The sequence below is a fragment of the Tachyglossus aculeatus genome, chromosome 11 (genome assembly GCF_015852505.1).
Source record: "Tachyglossus aculeatus isolate mTacAcu1 chromosome 11, mTacAcu1.pri, whole genome shotgun sequence".
Taxonomy (NCBI): Eukaryota; Metazoa; Chordata; class Mammalia; order Monotremata; family Tachyglossidae; genus Tachyglossus; species Tachyglossus aculeatus.
In genome coordinates, this window is record NC_052076.1 from 45,297,869 (window position 1) to 45,318,912 (window position 21,044).

The following is a 21,044-nucleotide window of genomic DNA, read 5'->3' on the forward strand; positions in this document are numbered from 1 at the left end:
ATTGATTGATTGATTGATTGATTGAATGAATGAATGAAGGCGGGAGGGCGGGATGCGCATGCGCGCTGGCGGAGGTTCTTCGCCCGGCCGGCCGGGACAGAGGGGCGACGGGGGCGCATGCGCGGGCCGGAGTCCCGGAATGGAGGGGGGGGAATCCGACGCCTGCGCACCGGCTCGTAGTGGGGGGGGGGGGGAGTGGGGATCGCGGCGCCTGCGCAGAGCGGCGGCTTCTCTCGCGAGGACGAGCGCCATGATCGCAGCTCCTCGGCAAACACCACGAGAATTCGGCAGCCCACACGGTAATTGCAGCGCCCGCAGCCGGTCGCGTCTCCTCCTCCCTCCCCCCCCCCCCCTTCCCGCGGGGCGAGAGCGAGAGCGAGATCTTGCCCCAGCCCGCCCCTCCCCCCGCTCCTCCTTGGCGGGGCGCTGCACCCGAAGCGCGCGCGCGCGCGCGCGAGCGCGGCCTCGCCTCAGCCGCCGCCGCCGCCGCCGCCGCCAACGGCCTCCCCGCCGCCATCACGGCCCGGGGGACCGGCGCGCAAGCACGCACCGACCCCCCTCTCCTCAAAATTTCACTGCTCTCTTCAAAGGCCTCAGTTCCCTCATCTGTAAAATGGGGGGGGCGGGGCTGATCACCTTGTGGCCCCCTCAGCACGCACCGACCCCCCCTCCTCAAAACTTCACTGCTCTCTTCAAAGGCCTCAGTTCCCTCATCTGTAAAATGGGGGGGGGCTGATCACCTTGTGGCCCCCTTAGCACGCACCGACCCCCCTCTCCTCAAGACTTCACTGTTCTCCTCAAAGGCCTCAGTTCCTTCATCTGTAAAATGGGGGGGCGGGGCTGATCACCTTGTGGCCCCCTCAGCACGCACCGACCCCCCCTCCTCAAAACTTCACTGCTCTCCTCAAAGGCCTCAGTTTCCTCATCTGTAAAATGGGGGGGGCTGATCACCTTGTGGCCCCCTCAGCACGCACCGACCCCCCCCCTCCTCAAAACTTCACTGCTCTCTTCAAAGGCCTCAGTTCCCTCATCTGTAAAATGGGGGGGGGCTGATCACCTTGTGGCCCCCTCAGCACGCACCGACCCCCCCTCCTCAAAACTTCACTGCTCTCTTCAAAGGCCTCAGTTTCCTCATCTGTAAAATGGGGGGGGGCTGATCACCTTGTGGCCCCCTTAGCACGCACCGACCCCCCTCTCCTCAAAACTTCACTGCTCTCTTCAAAGGCCTCAGTTTCCTCATCTGTAAAATGGGGGGGGGGGGGCCTGATCACCTTGTGTCCCCCTTAGCATGCACCGACCCCCCTCTCCTCAGAACTTCACTGCTCTCTTCAAAGGCCTCAGTTCCCTCATCTGTAAAATGGGGGGGGGGGGGGGCCTGATCACCTTGTGGCCCCCTTAGCACGCACCGACCCCCCTCTCCTCAGAACTTCACTGCTGTCTTCAAAGGCCTCAGTTCCCTCATCTGTAAAATGGGAGGGGGGCCTAAACACCTTGTGGCCCCCCTAGCACTTGGAACGGTGCTTGGCCCTTAGTAAGCGCTGAACAAATGCCATCGTCATCATCATCATTTAGAAGCAGCGGGGTTTAGTCATTCAGTCATTCACTGTCATGTTTATTGAGCGCGTAGTACAGTGCTGTGCACACAGTAAGCGCTCAGTAAATACGATTGAATGAATGAATTCGGCAACAGAGACGGTCCCTACCCAACAACGGGCTCACAGTCTAGAAGGGGGAGACAGACAACAAAACAAAACGTAGACATGTCAAAACCATCTGAATAAAAAGAATTATATATATATATATATATATATATATATGTGTGTATATATATATGTATATATATATCATTATGGCTTAGTGACCGGAACCCGGGCTGGGTGACCTTGAGCAAGCCGCTTCACTTCTTCAGGCCCTCAGTTCCCTCATCTGTAAAATAGGGATTTTTGTGAGCCCCATGTGGGACAACCCGATGAGCTTGTATGTCCCCCAGCGCTTAAAACAGTCTTGGCACGTAGTAAGCGCCGAACAAATACCATTATCATCATCGTCACGTCACTTCTCTGGGCCTCAGTTCGCTCATCTGTAAAATGGTGGGGGAGGCTGATCACCTTGTAGCCCCCTTAGTGCTTAGAACGGTGCTTGGCCCTTAGTAAGCGCTGAACAAATGCCATCGTCATCATCATCATTTAGAAGCATTGGGGCTTAGTAAGCGCTGAACGAATGCCATCGTCATCATCATCATTTAGAAACATTGGGGCTTAGTCATTCAGTCATTCACTGTCGTATTTATTGAGCGCTTAGTACGGTTTTCAAGCGCATAGTGCAGTGCTGTGCACATAGCGCTCAGTAAATACGAATGAATGAATTCGGCAACAGAGACGGTCCCTACCCAGCAACGGGCTCACAGTCTAGAAGGGGGAGACAGACAACAAAACAAAACGTAGACATGTCAAAACCGTCTGAATAAAAAGAATTGCATATATATGTACATAATATATATAGATCATTATGGCTTAGTGACCGGAACCCAGGCTGGGTGACCTTGGGCAAGCCACTTCACTTCTCCAGGCCCTCAGTTCCCTCATCTGTAAAATAGGGATTTTTGTGAGCCCCATGTGGGACAACCCGGTAAGCTTGTATGTCCCCCAGCGCTTAGAACAGTCTTGGCACGTAGTAAGCGCCGAACAAATACCATTATCGTCATCGTCACGTCACTTCACTGGGCCTCAATTCCGTCATCTGTAAAATGGTGGAGGAGGCTGATCACCTTGTAGCCCCCTTAGCGCTTAGAACGGTGCTTGGCCCTTACTAAGCGCTGAACAAATGCCATCGTCATCATCATTTAGAAGCAGCGGGGCTTATTCATTCTGTCATTCACTGTCATATTTATTGAGCGATTAGTACAGTGCTCTGCACACAGTAAGCGCTCAATAAATACGATTGAGTGAATGAATTCGGCAACAGAGACGGTCCCTACCCAACAACAGGCTCACAGACTAGAAGGGGGAGACAGACAACAAAACAAAACGTAGACATGTCAAAACCATCAGAATAAAAAGAATTATATATATACATATATCATTATGGCTTAGTGACCGGAACCCGGGCTGGGTGACCTTGGGCAAGCCGCTTCACTTCTTGGGCCCTCCGTTCCCTCATCTGTAAAATAGGGATTTTTGTGAGCCCCATGTGGGACAACCCGATGAGCTTGTATCTCCCCCAGTGCTTAGAATAGTGCTTGGCACGTAGTAAGCGCTGAACAAATACCGTTATCATCATCGTCACGTCACTTCTCTGGGCCTCAGTTCCCTCTTCTGTAAAATGGTGGGGAAGGTTGATCACCTTGTAGCCCCCTTAGAGCTTAGAACGGTGCTTGGCCCTTACTAAGCACTGAACAAATGCCATCGTCATCATCATCATTTAGAAGCAGCGGGACTTATTCATTCAGTCATTCACTGTCGTATTTATGGAGCGCTTAGTACAGTGCCCTGCACACAGTAAGCCCTCAATAAATACGACTGAATGAATGAATTCGGCAACAGAGACGGTCCCTACCCAACAACGGGCTCACAGTCTAGAAGGGGGAGACAGACAACAAAACAAAACGTAGACATGTCAAAACCATCAGAATAAAAAGAATTATATCTATATATATCTATATATATATATCATTATGGCTTAGTGACCGGAACCCGGGCTGGGTGTCCTTGGGCAAGCCGCTTCACTTCTCGGGCCCTCAGTTCCCTCATCTGTAAAATAGGGATTTTTGTGAGCCCCAAGTGGGACAACCCGATGAGCTTGTATCTCCCCCAGCGCTTAGAACAGTGCTTGGCACATAGTAAGCGCTGAACAAATACCGTTATCATCATCGTCACGTCACTTCTCTGGGCCTCAGTTCCCTGATCTGTAAAATTGTGTCGGGGAGCCTGATCACCTTGTAGCCCCCTTAGCGCTTAGAACGATGCTTGGCCCTTAGTAAGCGCTGAACAAATGCCGTCATCATCATCATCATGTAGAAGCAGCGGGGCTTAGTCATTCATTCAATCTTTCATTCAATCGTATTTATTGAGCGGTGACTGTGCGCAGAGCACTAGACAAAGCGCTTGGAAAGTCCAAGTTGGCAGCAGATAGAGACGGTCCCTACCCAACAACGGGCTCAGAGACTAGAAGGGGAGACAGCAAAACAAAATATGTGGACAGGTGTCAAGTCATCAGAATAAATCCAATTATAGCTATTAGATATATATGACACTATGGCTTAGTGACCAGAACCCGGGCTGGGTGACCTTGGGCAAGCCGCTTCACTTCTCGGGCCCTCAGTTTCCTCATCTGTAAAATGGGGATTTTTGTGAGCCTCATGTGGGACAACCTGATGAGCTTGTATCTCCCCCAGCACTTAGAACAGTGCTTGGCACGTAGTAAGCGCTGAACAAATAACCATTATCCTCCTCATCATCACGTCACTTCTCGGCACCTCAGTTCCCTCATCTGTAAAATGGGGGTGAAGCCTGGGACCCCCCGCGGGACAACCCCATCACCTTGTAGCCCGCCCCCACCAGTGCTCAGCTCTTAGTAAGCGCCGGACAAATGCCGTCGTCGTCATCATCATTTAGAAGCAGTGGGGCTTAGCCATTCATTCATTCAGTCAGTCAGTCTTTCACTCATTCAGTTGTATTGAGCGCTTACTGTGTGCACAGCAGTAGACGAAGCGCTTGGAAAGTCAAATTCGGCAACAGAGAGGGTCCCTACCCAACGACGGGCTCACAGTCTAGAAGGGGGAGACAAACAACAAAACAAAACGTAGACATGTCAAAACCGTAGGAATAAAAAGAATATATATATATATATATATCATTATGGCTTAGTGACCAGAACCCAGGCTGGGTGACCTTGGGCAAGCCGCTTCACTTCTCGGGCCCTCAGTTCCCTCATCTGTAAAATGGGGATTTTTGTGAGCCCCATGTGGGACAACCTGATGAGCTTGTATCTCCCCCAGAGCTTAGAACAGTGCTTGGCACGTAGTAAGCGCTGAACAAATACCATTATCATCATTGTCACGTCACTTCTCTGGGCCTCAGTTCCCTCATCTGTAAAATGGGGGGGAGCCTGATTACCTTGTAGCCCCGTTAGCGCTTAGAACGATGCTCGGCTCTTAGTAAGCGCTGAACGAATGCCATCGTCATCATCATCATTTAGAAGCCGTGGGGCTTCATCATTCATTTAGTCATTCATTCAATCGTATTTATTGAGCGCTTACTGTGCGCAGAGCACTAGACAAAGCGCTTGGAAAGTCCAAGTCGGCAGCAGATAGAGACGGTCCCTACCCAACAACGGGCTCAGACTAGAAGGGGGAGACAGACAGCTAAACAAAACATGTGGACAGGTGTCAAGTCATTAGAATAAATCAAATTATAGCTATATATATATATATATATATATATATATATCACTATGGCTTAGTGACCAGAACCCAGGCTGGGTGACCTTGGGCAAGCCGCTTCACTTCTCGGGCCTTCAGTTTCCTCATCTGTAAAACAGGGATTTTTGTGAGCCCCATGTGGGACAACCTGATGAACTTGTATCTCCCCCAGCGCTTAGAACAGTGCTTGGCACATAGTAAGCGCCGAACAAATACCATTATCATCATCATCATTTCACTTCTCTGCGCCTCAGTTCCCTCATCTGTAAAACGGGGGTGAAGCCTGGGAGCCCCCCGTGGAACAGTCCCATCACCTTGTAGCCCCCTTAGCACTTAGGACGGTGCTCGGCTCTTAGTAAGCGCTGAACAAATGCCATCGTCGTCATCATCATCATCATCAATCGTATTTATTGAGCGCTTACTATGTGCAGAGCTCTGTACTAAGTGCTTGGGAAGTACAAATTGGCAACATATAGAGACAGTCCCTACCCAACAGTGGGCTCACAGTCTAAAATCGTCATCATCATCTAGAAGTCGTCTCACAGTCGTCGTCATCATCATCTAGAAGCAGTGGGGCTTATTCATTCAATCATCCATTCAGTCGTATTTATTGAGCGCTTACTGTGCGCAGAGCACTAGACAAAGCGCTTGGAAAGTCCAAATCGGCAGAAGATAGAGACGGTCCCTACCCAACAACAGGCTCACAGGGTAGAAGGGGGTGGCAGACAACAAAACAAAACATGTAGACAGGTGTCAAAACAGTCAGAATAAATAGAATTATAGCTAGATTATATATATATATATACTGTATTTTTTGAGCGCTTACTGTGCGTAGAGCACTAGACAAAGCGCTTGGAAAGTCCAAGTCGGCAGCAGATAGAGATGGTCCCTACCCAACAACGGGCTCACAGACATGCTGTCAGTCAATGAATCATTTATTGAGTGCATTCTCTGCAGACACTGTATTAAGCGCTTGAGACAGTACAATATAGCGTTCTTAGAAATATCTCTTGCTAAAGAGAGATTGTATTTAAAAGATGCTCCCTCCCACCCCCATAAATAATGCTGTCAGTCAATGAATCATTTATTGAGTGCGTACTCTGCGCAGACACTGTATTAAGCACTTGAGAGAGTACAATATAGCGTTCTGTGGGAGACAGACAACAAAACCAAACAATTAGGTGTCAAAACCGTCAGAATAAATAGGATTATAGCTCTCTCTATATGTAAGTCACTATGGCTCAGTGATCAGAGCCCGGGCTGAGTGACCTTGGGCAAGCCGCTTCACTTCTCGGGGCCTCAGTTCCCTCATCTGTAAAATGGGGATTTCTGTGAGCCCCATGTGGGACAACCCGATGAGCTTGTATCTTCCCCCAGCGCTTAGAACAGTGCTTGGCACGTAGTAAGCGCTGAACAAACACCATTATCATCATTGCTTCATTTCTCTGGGCCTTAGTTCCCTCATCTGTAAAATGGGGATGAAGACTGCGAGCCCCATGTGGGACAACCTGATTACTTAGTATCTACCCCAGCGCTTAGGACAGTGCTTGGCACATGGAAAGCACGGAACAATACCATTATTATTGGAGCGGGTAGAGCACGGGCCTGAGGTCAAATTTTTTCTCTGAAGGCAGGCAGACCTCTTGGAGGGAAGAGGATGTTAAGGGGAAAAGTTGGGAGCTTCCTGTGAACAAGATATACATCCAGAGGGAATATTTTCTGAGAAAACTCACTGTAAACCCTCTCCCCCATTGACATTCTCACAGAATAATAGGAGGTAGTGTCCTCGAAGGACCTTGTAAACAGGTGAACATAGTAGCCTCCCAATCTCCTTTTCGCGAGCCCCATGTGGGACAACCTGATTACTTAGTATCTACCCCAGCGCTTAGAACAGTGCTTAGCACATAAAGCACGAAACAATACCATTATTATTGGAGTGGATAGAGCACAGGCCTGAGGTCAAATTTATTCTCTGAAGGCAGGCAGACCTCTTGGAGGGAAGAGGATGTTAAGGGGAAAAGTTGGGAGCTTCCTGTGAACAAGAGGATATACATCCAGAGGGAATATTCTCTGAGAAAACTCATTGTAAACCCTCTCCCCCATTGACATTCTCACAGAATAATAGGAGTTAGTGTCCTCGAAGGACCTTGTAAACAGGTGAACATAGTAGCCTCCCAATCTCCTTTTCGCGAGCCCCATGTGGGACAACCTGATTACTTAGTATCTACCCCAGCGCTTAGGACAGTGCTTGGCACATAGAAAGCACGGAACAATACCATTATTATTGGAGTGGATAGAGCACAGGCCTGAGGTCAAATTTATTCTCTGAAGGCAGGCAGACCTCTTGGAGGGAAGAGGATGTTAAGGGGAAAAGTTGGGAGCTTCCTGTGAACAAGATATACATCCAGAGGGAATATTTTCTGAGAAAACTCATTGTAAACCCTCTCCCCCATTGACATTCTCACAGAATAATAGGAGGTAGTGTCCTCGAAGGACCTTGTAAACAGGTGAACATAGTAGCCTCCCAATCTCCTTTTCCGGGTCAGCCAGCTCAACCGTCTTGTGACCCTGAAATACCTCTGAAATCCAGCCCCAACTCACAGGTCCAGGGCAAAGGAGCCTAGCTTCCACACTGCCTCTAGTCAACCAGTCCATCTATCAGTGGTATTTTGAGTGCTTACTGGATGCAGAGCACTGTACTAAGCGCTTGGGAACGTACAATAGAATATGTAGACATGTTCCCTGCCTATAAGGATCTTAGAGTCTGGAGGGGGTGATAAACATTAATATAACAAATAACTGATCTGTCCATAAGTGCTGTGGGGCTGAGGTGGGGTGAATATCAAGTGTTTAAAGATTACAGATAATAATAATAATAATGGTATTTGTTAAGCGCTGACTATGTGCAAAGCACTGTTCTAAGCGCTGGGGGGGGGGGTACAAGGTGATCAAGTTGTCCCACATGGGGCTCACAGTCAATCCCCATTTTCCAGATGAGGTAACTGAGGCTCAGAGAAGTTAAAGTGACTTGCCCAAGGTCACACAGCAGACATGTGGCGGAGCCGGGATTCGAACCCATGACCTCTGACTCCAAAGCCGGGGCTCTTTCCACTGAGCCACGCTGCTTCTCAAGTGCGTAGGCTCTGCACACAGTAAGCGCTCAATAAATATGATTGAATGAATATCTGTTACTCTATTTTACTTGTACATATTTAGTCTATTTTATTTTGTTAATCTGTTTTGTTTTGTTGTCTGTCTCCCCCTTCTAGACTGTGAGCCCACTGTTGGGTAGGGACCGTCTCTATATGTTGCCAACTTGTACTTCCCAAGCGCTTTGTACAGTGCTCTGCACACAGTAAGCGCTCAATAAATATGAATGAATGAATGAATAGGTGACACATAAGAGAAGCTGCGTGGCTCAGTGGAAAGAGCCCAGGCTTTGGAGTCAGAAGTCAGGGGTTCAAATTCCAACTCCGCCAATTGTCAGCTGTGTGACTTGGGGTAAGTCGCTTACCTTCTCTGTGCCTCAGTGACCTCATCTGTAAAATGCGGATTAAGACTGTGAGCTCCCCGTGGGACAACCAGATTACCTTGTAACCTCCCCAGCTCTTAGAACAGTGCTTTGCACATAGTAAGTCTTAATAAACACCATTATTATTATTATTATAAGGGAAAGGGCTTAATCAGGGAAGGCCTCTTGGAGGAGTTATTTTATTAAGGCTTTGAATGTGAGGAGACTGGTGGCCTGTTGTATATTGAGGGGGAGGGAGTTCCAGGTTAGAGGGAGACGTGGGCCAAGTGTTGGCAGTGAGGTAATAATAGTAATGATGGTATTTGTTAAGTGCTTACTATGTGCCAAGCATGGTTTTAAGTGTAGTAGTAGATACAAGTAATAAGGTTGTGCCACGTGGGGCTCACAGTCTTAATCCCCATTTTACAGGTGAGGTAACTGAGGCACAAAGAAGTTAAGTGGCTTGCCCAAGGTCACATAACAAACAAGAGGGGGAGCTGGGATTAGAACCTACATCCTCCGACTCCCAAGCCTGTGCTCTTTCCACTAAGCCATACTGCTTTCCAAAGAAGCAGCAGGTAGACATATGCTTGTACATATTTATCACTCTATTTATTTATTTATTTATTTATTTATTTATTTATTTATTTATCTTACTTGTACATATCTATTCTATTTATTTTGTTAGTATGCTTGGTTTTGTTGTCTGTCTCCCCCTTGTAGACTATGAGCCCGCTGTTGGGTAGGGACCGTCTCTATGTGTTGCCGACTTGTACTTCCCAAGCGCTTAGTCCAGTGCTCTGCACACAGTAAGCACTCAATAAATACGATTGATTGATTGATTGTAGTAGAAAAGCTCGATCAGAGAAGAGCTTTCAGGCAGCCGGTGATGAGGAGAAAATATCCTAGACTTCCTGGATCTAGTTCTTTTAAAGACCCTACCCCTTCTCCATACTCCTACTTCAGTTCCAGGGCACTGAGCCCATGACAAAGCTAAATAGACAAAATGGATCATTTCCCATCCTCTGAAGTTTGTTCTTGGTGTCCCTACTTGCCATCCCTTTCCCTCCCCTCCGTGCAGGGGCTGTCGTCAGACTAGTCCCTTCAGAAAAATAAAACTTCATTCCCTTTAATCGGACAGTCACTTCACTTTTCATGTGTGCTTTTAGACTGTGAGCCCACTGTAGGGTAGGGACTGTCTCCATATGTTGCCAATTTGTACTTCCCAAGCGCTTAGTACAGTGCTCTGCACACAGTAAGCGCTCAATAAATACGATTGATGATGATGATGCTAGCCTGAAACCCGTAACAAGCTCAGCTTTCTAGCGTCAGGGACAGGGAAAGGTACTCTGAACTTAGGGAGTTGGGAAGGAGACGTTTTTCTGGACAGCAAGAGCAACAGAGTAAGCCAGCTGCGGCACTTAATATGCAGATGGAGGGGTAACTGCTCAGGAATAGCATGGAGGGCAGAGAAAATTGCCAGAGATCTGGCATCTGGGAAAGAAAGGCCAATAAAGTAGATATTTTCTTAGCTATATCTCTCGCTAAAGAGAGAGTGTATTTAAAAGATGCTCCCTCCCACCCCCATAAATAATGCTGTCAGTCAATGAATCAGTGCAGACACTGATTAAGCACTTGAGAGAGTACACTATAACGTTCTATCAAATGGTATCAATGGTTTTTCTCACTGTAATGGAAATAAATATGAAGAAGGCTGTAAATAATGTTCTTTGAAGGCCATAACGTGTTTTAACAAGATTCGCCACTGTGCAGATAGGGGTTGATTTGCTAATCCGAAATGTTAGCTTTGAAAGCGCTCTTGTTCCGTGGTGGATTATTTTAAGGATTCATCTGTTGAAGGAGAAATGAAAAATTGATGTTGATTAGTTGGTGGCCCCGCAGTTATGTGTAATCAGCTAACACAAGTCACTATCCCTAGGGTCAATTCCCATATGCAGGTTCTTTAAGTCTCAGGACTGAGGCCTGTCTGCCGTTCTTGATGAGAGAGGCCATTGTCAGGACGGACCAGCATAGGTTTTTTGGGATTAAACTAAAGATAAACCGACGTTGCACAGCAGAACAGCGAACAAATGAAGAGTGATAATTTTATTTTGGTGAACTGAATCCAAACCTGAGCTGTGGCCACTGATGGCTATCAGAGCAGCACTTGTTCTCCATTTACTCCAGCCAGGTGGTTAAATCGCAGGAATGTTACATTTGTTTGGCGGCACAAAACTCATCATATTCCCTTCCCCACAGCGCCTGTATATATGTATATATGTTTATACATATTTATTACTCTATTTATTTATTTATTTTACTCGTACTTATCTATTCTATTTATTTTATTTTGTTAGTATGTTTGGTTTTGTTCTCTGTCTCCCTCTTTTTAGCCTGTGAGCCCACTGCTGGGTAGGGACTGTCTCTATATGTTGCCAACTTGTACTTCCCAAGCGCTTAGTACAGTGCTCTGCACACAGTAAGCGCTCAATAAATACGATTGATGGTGATGATGATTCCCATTTACCTTATACTCTATTAACTAATATATATTTGGAATATTAACTTAAATGCCTAGCACACACTAAGCGCTCAATAAATACGACTGAATGAAGAAGGGGAAAAGGTGGTTCCTTTTTTTTTTTTAAAAGAAGTCATTCCTCTTTTTTCTCACACACACTCTTGCCAAAGGACCCACTCACGCAATGGTATTTATTGAGCATTTACTGTCCACAGAGTACTGCTCCCTCCCCTTTAACAGCAGCACCCCCAATATTTCTGAAAGGGCAAGCAGATAGAAAGGCTCAGAATTTGGAGATGTTGGATCTTCCTGTGGATTCCTCACAATCAGTAAGTGCTGTGCACATAGTAAGCACTCAATGAATACGATGGATCGATTGAGAAGTTGCAGAGAGGGACAGTTGTGCAGTATTTTCTATGAGAGTCGTTTCCACCGGGATCCACAAAATCCAGGGACCAATACGGTTTGTCAGAATTTGCTTAAAATCATGTATTCCCACACCATGTGGGTGCATATCTTTATGCTCTACTAATCCCTGTTCTTCTATAATGTGGGGATTGTGTTCTTGACAAACCCAGTCGCTGTTAAGGAAAACTTGCATTGTAGTTCTCACCCTATGTCTGACATCGTATTCATGCACACCAGCTGTTTCTTCCAACACTGCAGAGCCCTGTATCCAAAAAGGCCCACAATGTTGATGAAATCCCCACCTGTTTCTTCTCTCCTAGTGCTTAGTTCAGGGCTCTGTACATTTTAAGCTCTTAATAAATGCCATCATGATTATTAATACTATTTCCCCTATCTGTAATTTAATTTAATGTCTGTCTTCTGTAGACTCTAAGCTCCTGTGGGCAGGGATCATATCATGTCTACCATCTCTGTTGTACTCTCCCAACCACTTAGTACAGTCCTCTGCACACAGTAAATGCTCAATAAATGCCATTGATTGATTCAAAGAAGACATCATTGAAGAGGAATTCACCCATGAGTGATCTTTATGTCACTTCCAAGGGTCAGTAGGTTTGACTTCCCTTGGGCTTGTGGTATCACTTTCTGGTTACCTGGTCTTTAGTTTTGCTACTGTTATTTTTTCTCTGATTCACGTATACCATATTCTCTGGGAAAAAGGTCAAAAACTGGGAAGGGCCTCTTCTTGGAATTGTTGTAAAAATGCAAAATAAAGAAGTGCTCATCCAACAGCAATAAAAGCTTCATCCAACCCAGAAAGCTTCAGTGTCTAGCAATTCCTCTGTTCCCCAATATATTAGCAGCCTTGGCCGATTGATCCCCTGTGATGAATGCCCCTTCCTAATGGGAATAGTGAGTCCTTTCATGGGGAAGGGGCAGACTAATAATATCAAGTGGTAGGTAGCTCCCTCGGAGTTTTTTGTATACATTCTTTCTGGGGAGAAGTCTCCTGACAGGGCTGTTTTGGGCATTTACAGAATAGGCAAATAGTGTGGTTTCCTGTTTATCTGATTTAAATCTAAATCACAGGAGGTAGTATCCTAAGGCGTTCTTGCTGGCACACTTGCCACCACAATGCCGAAGGAGCACCAATTCCTGTTTCCTAACTGGCAGACTCTTGGTCTGCCTAGTTACTTATAATTTGGAATATTTGCGTTGAAAACCCACTCTGCCAACTCAGGCACCTCTCACCATTTTCATTCTACCTCCAATCAGTCGATCGGTGGTATTTATTGAGTGCTTGCTTTGTGCAGAGCATTGAATGAAGCGCTTTGGAGAGTACAAATGATAGAGTTTGTAGACACGATCCCTGCCTACAAGGAGCTTACAGGCTAGAGGGGGAGAGACTGTGAGCCCACTGTTGGGTAGGGACTGTCTCTATATGTTGCCAATTTGTACTTCCCAAGCGCTTAGTACAGTGCTCTGCACATAGTAAGCGCTCAATAAATACGATTGATGATGATGATGATGATGATGATGATGATGAGAGAGACATTGAGATAAATTGCCCATAAGGCAGTGGCATTACTTTGTCATTTTCACCTGCCCTCCCACTCCTTAGCAGCAGGGATAAAAAAGGAGAACCTGGGATGGGAGTGTGGGTTTCCTGAACCATGAATCCCAAAATATCTGCTCTTGGTGGGCAGGGAATATGTCCACCAACCCTGTGTTGTACTCTCCCAAATACTTAGTACAATGCTCTGCATGCAGGACGCGCATCATAAATGCGATTGACCCATCTATTGGGAAGCCCGACATATGCTTTACACTAGGCCATCCCATATTTGGGTGAAGCACTGTACCAATGTGATGACTATAATAATAATAATGATAATAATGACATTTATTAAGCACTTACTATGTGCAAAGCACTGTTCTAAGCACTGGGGAGGTTACGAGGTGATCAGGTTGTCCCATGGGGGGCTCACAGTCTTCACCCCCATTTTACAGATGAGGGAACTGAGGCCCAGAGAAGTGAAGTGACTTGCCCAAAGTCACACAGCTGACAAGTGGCGAAGCTGGGATTTGAACCCACGACCTCTGACTCCAAAGCCCGGGCTCTTTCCAGTGAGCCACGCTGCTTCTCCAGTAATTCAGTAATCTTCGCTGATTACTGAAAGGCTAATTTCACGGTAGTTATTCGATTTTCCTTTAAGTAGGCTTGTTTTGTCCCGATGCACGTCTCGCTGTAGTCATCTTTATGGCAGCGCTTTCAATTATCCTCAAGATCAAGAAGACAAGTCCAGAGAAGATAGGAATGAAATACCACTGCGAGAGAAGTAATTTTAAGGAAAAATATGCCTTTTCCTCACTTCCTTTCAATACTCCAGATGTGAGCCATAACTGTGAATCATGATAATGAGCTGTTTCTCCACTGGGTCTCATTCCATGGTATTAACCACCTTGGGAGAGGCATTAACTGGTAATGGCATTATTACCCAATGTAGAAAATCTATGGTACATTTAATATTAAATGTCACTTTTTTGAGGGCTCCTTGAATTGAAGTTGAAACAAGGATGTAGGCCTAGTAAACGATGTCCTCTACCTGGCCTTTGAATACAAGTCACCCCTCTGCTTTCCGGCTTCTGAAGTTTTTATGCAAATTGTCCCAATTTTCCAATGGAATTTAAACGTTTAACTTGGATTTATTATTCCTGATTCATTTAAGGATGTAGAGGTGTTGAATTTAGTTAATTCACATAATCACTTGTTCAGATAAAACCACTAATTAAATCAGCTATAGCTCTTCTCTCCACTGAGAAAGCCCCCTCCAAAGCCATTGCCAAATCACTCAAATTTTATAAAATTGTGAATTAGGACTGATTTTAATTTTATACAAATATATTATATTTCAAAAAGTTCAAATGATGTGGCAAAGCATTTCATTCAACCGTGTTTATTGAGCGCTTACTGTGTGCAGAGCACTAAGCAGTTGAGATAATTGACCATCCCGGAATGAAGCTGTCAGAAGTGAGGCACCTATTTTGGATCAGAGGCTACAGGAGGATCGGGATTCCAAGAGAAAGAACAAAAATAGTGCCAGGAACTGCAGCAGGAGCAATCTTTAGATGCTCCCAATGTGGAACAAATTATCAGCCAGGCATTCGTTTTAATCATCCATACCCGGACCAACTAATAAAATCTCTGTCAGTGGTACCTGCAAACTTGCAAAGATGGCTATATCTCTGTGTCTGTGTGTGAATGATATAATCATTCATTCAATTGTATTTATTGGGCGCTTAATATGTGCAGAGCACTGTACTAAGCGCTTGGGAAGTACAAGTTGGCAACATATAGAGACGGTCCCTACCCAACAGCGGGCTCACAGTCTAGAAGGGGGAGGCAGACAACAAAACAAAACATGTGGACAGGTGTCAAGTCATCAGCATAAATAGAGATAAAGCTAGATACACATCATTAACAAAATAAATAGAATAGTAAATATGTACAAGTAAAATAAATCGAGTAATAAATCTGTACAAACATATATACAGGTGCTGTGAGGAGGGGAAGGAGGTAGGGCAGGGGGAAATGGGGAGGAGGAGAGGAAGAAGGGGGCTCAGTCTGGGATGTATATAGTGCTGATGTGCAGCATTAAGCAGTTAACGTGAATGATTGTATGCTCTACTATTATTTTAAAATATTTGGACAGAAATCCACTATACACAAAACATGTTATTGTCTACCCCTTCAATTAATAGTATCTAAATAATGCCTACTGTGTGGAGAGCACCGTACTAGGCGCTTATGAGAGTACCCTAAAATTACGACATGGTCCGTGTCCTCAAGGAGAATAATTAATAGGGGAGACAGGTGATCATAAATTATATACGCATAGTAAGAGCATGGGGAAAATACAGATTTAATTGGTAGTAAGTGTGAGAGAAAATAAAATTAACGGATAAAATGTTAAATTGAGGCAGTTGAAAGCCTGGTGGAAAGAACACAGGAATGGAAGTCAGGATTTACTGAGCACTTACTGTGTGCAGAGCACTGTACTAAGCGCTTGGGAAGTACAAGTTGGCAACATACAGAGACGGTCCCTACCCAACAGTGGGCTTGCAGTCTAGAAGGGGGAGACAGATAACAAAACAAAACATATTAACAAAGTAAAATAAATAGAATAAATATGTACAAGTAAAATAAATAGTCATTCATTCATTCAGTCGTATTTATTGAGCGCTTACTGTGTGCAGAGCACTGTACGAAACTCTTGGGAAGTACAAGATGGCAACATATAGAGACGGTCCCTACCCAACAGTGGGCTCACAGTCTAGAAGGGGGAGACAGACAACAAAAGCAAAACATTAACGAAGTAAAATAGAATAAATATGTACAAGTAAAATAAATAGAGTAATAAATATATACACATATACAGGTGCTGTGAGGCACCATACTGAAGCGGTGTGTGAGGCAGTGTACTGAGCGCTGGACACAAGATGAGGTCGGAGAGCCTGACGGCCAGTTTGGCTGGGCCTCGGGAAGCTGCTTTTCCCTCCCGGCCCCGTTTGCCCCATGTGGGGCTCACAGTCTTAATCCCCATTTTACAGATGAGGTAACTGAGGCCCAGAGAAGTGAAGTGACTTACCCAAAGTCACACAGCGATAAGTGGCGGAGCTGGGATTCGAACCCATGACCTCTGACTCCCAAGCCCGGGCTCTTTCCACTGAGCCACGCTGCTTCTCTGCAATGCAATGAAGAGAATGGATGACACCGTAAAGGTATCTTTTAAGGAGCTTACCATTTGCTGTGGGGTAGACACAAGATAAATTGGATATAGTCTCTGTCCTATCTGGGGCCTAGTTTAAGGGGTAAGGAGAACACGGGCAAGGGAAGCAGTGAGGCCTAATGGAAAGAGCACAGGGCTGGGAGTCAGGACCTGGGTTCTAATTCTGCCTCATTTCCCTGCAGTATGACCTTGAGCAAGTCATTTAACTTCTGTGACTCTGCACCGAGTAAGCGCTTAATAAATACGATCGAATGAATTTCCTCAACTGTAACATGGGGTTGAAATACCTATTCTCCCTCCGACATAGACTGTGAGCCCTGTGTGGGACAGGGACTTTGTCCAACCTGGTTAACTTGTCTCTACCCCAGCATTTGACACGTACTAAGCACTTAACTGTAATACTAATTATTGTTAAAAAGATAATGTACATCATGCTGTGGGGCTGAGTGAATAGCAAGTGCTTAAGGGGTACAGATCCAAACAGATGTATTTTTCAGAAGCGTTGCCCAACTTCAAACAAATATATGTAGCTTCATGGTAGACAGTTGGGAGATTGAGCAACTACAGACCAACTTCCTTGACGTACAGACCGCAGAAAAGGGGTGCATTTTTTTGAAAAAAGAATCAGAGAAGATCAGGACGCCAAACGGAAAAACTTAAAATGGTACCTTGAACTGCAAATAATAAGTGTGACTTTGCAGTGAAGGATAATCTTTATGAATGTGTAGCTGAAAATGGGCGGCCAGTTTGCCGACCTGGCTGTTAATCCAAGTTTATGTCTACCAGTCAGGTTCTTAACCCTCTCCAAAAGTCCAGCGTTTCAAGAAATTAAAAGAATGGAAGATTGTTGGGCAGGGATTAGTTCTGGGAAAGGAGGGGTCTCGAGGTAAATCCAGTGAGGAGATGGGTTGATTTGGTTAAAGTAGTTTTACATGTTGATTTTTGAAGAAAAATAATCCAAACCCTCATCCTCCCCCCTGCCAACTGGAACCTGTTCAGTTAAATAAAACCATTTAAATATCCATTGTTTTTGGAAGTGAATATTATTATCCAAAATCAGTGCGCATTTTTCATTATTATCCGTTATTCATTAGACACACGAGGTCAACTCCCAATGACTTCACAAGTATTTGCTTCAGCTGGATTTAGTAAATAAAATATCTGAACCCGACTCAGTTTTTGTTGTGATTTGTGAATCAAATATCCAAACAAGCGTGGCTCAGTGGAAAAGATCCCGGGCTTTGGAGTCAGAGATCATGGGTTCAAATCCTGGCTCCACCAATTGTCAGCTGTGTGACTTTGGGCAAGTCACTTCACTTCTCTGGGCCTCAGTTCCGTCATCTGGAAAATGGGGATTAAGACTGTGAACTCCCCGTGGGACAACCTGATCACCTTGTAACTTCCCCAGCGCTTAGAACAGTGCTTTGCACATAGTAAGCGCTTAATAAATGCCATTATTATTATTATTATTATTGTTCTAAAATCTTATGAAAATGAAGCCTGATCAATTTAGAGTTATAAATGGTATACTTTAAGGTTAATGCCAACAAGAAATAGTACATTGAGACTTCCTGACATGATTTAAATCACGATTTAAATCGAATCCACCCTGTCCAGAGGTTAAAAAGAAATGATAAATTCCTGAAAAGGGGGATTTATAATACAAATGATGAGCGAGCCATTTTGATGCTCTTCAGACACAGCTATCAAAAGGATATTAACATTTCTCATGTTTATAAAGATTTAATGTAATTTGTCCCTTTGGAAATAAGATTTGAAGATGCATCTCTTCAAGGAAGAGGCAGGTTTTGAATAGTAACAGTAGTTAGTGACGTTATGTAGCACGAATCCTAACCCACCTGTTTTATTATGCTAAAACTGGCATAGTCCCAAGACTTCTGAGAAATGGCAACTTTAATTTGCCAAAATGGCAACCACATGTGTTCATCAGTTGCCACTTGTCTTGGGCTTGTTGCCATGGTCTGTGCTCTGCGAACAGTTTTACCGTGAGCAGAATTTTAAATGACTCTATGTTGGCAACAGAATGATTTTGAGTAAAAAACTTGGATATTTTGTGGTTGTCCTCATTTACAAGAGTTTGTGATTCAGGTTTTTATGAAGAATATTTTTTCAAGCCAGTATCAGAGCCTTAGTAACTACGAAAACATTCTGTTGTACATTTTGAATTTGCCCATCATCTACCATTTAATTGCTTTCCTCTTTCATTAGTTATGGTAAGGTTAAAGGGATTTCCCTCGATTGGTTTCTTTTCAGTACCATGCCAAGGAATAAACCACTCATTTTTGGGTATTTAGTCATTCAATCAGTGGTGTTTACTGAGCGCTTACTATGTGCAAAGCACTGTATTAAGAGCTTGGGAGAGTACAACAGAATTAGCAGACACTTTCCCTGCCCATAATGAATTTACAGTACGGAGGAAAGGAAATGGACCTTGTGGGAAGTATTCGTTTTGATTCTTGTAATTAATTTCAAGAGTGCATTTGTTGGATGTCTTCAGAAAGTCCAGGTTTGGATTGCTATGATTTCAATCCCAATTGGCAGCCCGACAGCTTCTCGGAAATGAATGTAGGCAGTGACTCAAAACTTTGTAGGATGATCCTGGAAACTTAAGTGATCCCTAGAGACTACTGAGAATTAACCGAGTGTGGAATTTGGGAACCTTATGTTGGTTTCCACAATTGAAACTGAACTCTGGAATCAAGCTGAGGCTTCAAAAGAGTTGACTTGCAGACATTCTATGAAATTTTATTTGAATGGAGGAAAAAATTGGTGTACGTGTGTTTTTTTTAGGTTAAATTTTAGAGCGACAAATGTCCACTAACCAAAAACAGGCCCAAGAGCTACACATTTTATAGTCCTAACCTCCATTAGTTATTTGAATGTTTTTTTTTTTAACAAATGTATCTTTTTTTTCCCCTAAATCAAAATGGTGCTAACAGCACTGGAATACAGGCCCACGGGTATGTTAATATTGCTACAGAGAATTGCAGTTTTGAACCTAAGCAGGACAACTGCTTTACCTTCTAAAATAACTGGAAATAGTGGGGAGTTCATTTTCCCATTTTTATTTTGCAGGTTAAGAAAAGGTGGCCAGCCTCCTGGTATATGTATTTTGACCAGTCTCCTTCGGTAATTGATCATTCCTGCGTAATTCTGAATGATGACAGAACAGGATATGGCAGATGTGGTTCAAATAGCAGTGGAAGACTTGAATCCTGATCATACAGCAACAGCAGGTATGGGAACAGCAGATGAAATAATATAAAATGAAACCTGAGGATTTTACATTAACCATGTTAAACAATAGCAAAAAATCCCAAATGCATTTTATTTCTTAACTCATTTATGAAGGCATAGTTTTTAAGAAGAAGCGAAAAGTCTAAAATCCCAGATTCCAGGTATTGATGTCTTTTGTTCCGTCCTTAGAGACCATTTATTTTTAAACAATTACTTGATAAAGATCATCTTACCTTTCAGCCACCTTGATGTATAATCCTTGATGGTATTTGAGACTGTAAGATCATTTGGATTTTTATGATTGAAATTTTTTTTGTTTCTTTACACAAGTGCTTTGCACACAATACGTGCTTAATAAAAACGATTGCTTTCATTCATTCATTCATTCAGTCAGTCATATTTATTAATATATAAATATGACTGACTCATACTCTGTCCTAATCCTCCTCGACCTCTCAGCTGCCTTTGACACTGTGGACCACCCACTTCTCCTCCACACGTTATCTGACCTTGGCTTCACAGAATCCGTCCTCTCCTGGTTCTCCTCTTATCTCTCCGGTCGTTCTTTCTCAGTCTCTTTTGCAGGCTCCTCCTCCCCCTCCCATCCTCTTACTGTGGGGGTTCCCCAAGGTTCAGTGCTTGGTCCCCTTCTGTTCTCAATCTACACTCACTCCCTTGGTGACCTCATTCGCTCCCACGGCTTCAACTATCATCTCTACGCTGATGACACCCAGATCTACATCTCTGCCCCTGCTCTCTCCCCCTCCCTCCAGGCTCGCATCTCCTCCTGCCTTCAGGACATCTCCATCTGGATGTCTGCCCGCCACCTAAAGCTCAACATGTCGAAGACTGAACTCCTTGTCTTCCCTCCCAAACCTTGTCCTCTCCCTGACTTTCCCATCTCTGTTGACGGCACTACCATCCTTCCCGTCTCACAAGCCCGCAACCTTGGTGTCATCCTCGACTCTGCTGTCTCATTCACCCCTCACATCCAAGCCGTCACCAAAACCTGCCGGTCTCAGCTCTGCAACATTGCCAAGATCCGCCCTTTCCTCTCCATCCAAACTGCTACCCTGCTCATTCAAGCTCTCATCCTATCCCGTCTGGACTACTGCACTAGCCTTCTCTCTGATCTCC

At 44.8% G+C, this 21,044-nt stretch overlaps 1 protein-coding gene across 2 annotated transcripts in view; it reads left to right on the forward strand.

Annotated features, from left to right (window-relative positions):
* Positions 1-245: 245 nt before the first annotated feature.
* LOC119934946 (BTG3 associated nuclear protein) overlaps positions 246-21,044 on the forward strand; it is a 238,101-nt gene continuing 217,302 nt past the window's right edge. For both annotated transcript variants that reach the window (XM_038754526.1, XM_038754527.1), the window contains exons 1-2: positions 246-299; positions 19,746-19,906. In XM_038754526.1, the coding sequence (XP_038610454.1) occupies positions 19,828-19,906 (79 nt within the window). In that variant the 5' untranslated portion in view covers positions 246-299; positions 19,746-19,827. The remainder of the gene's footprint in view (positions 300-19,745; positions 19,907-21,044) is intronic.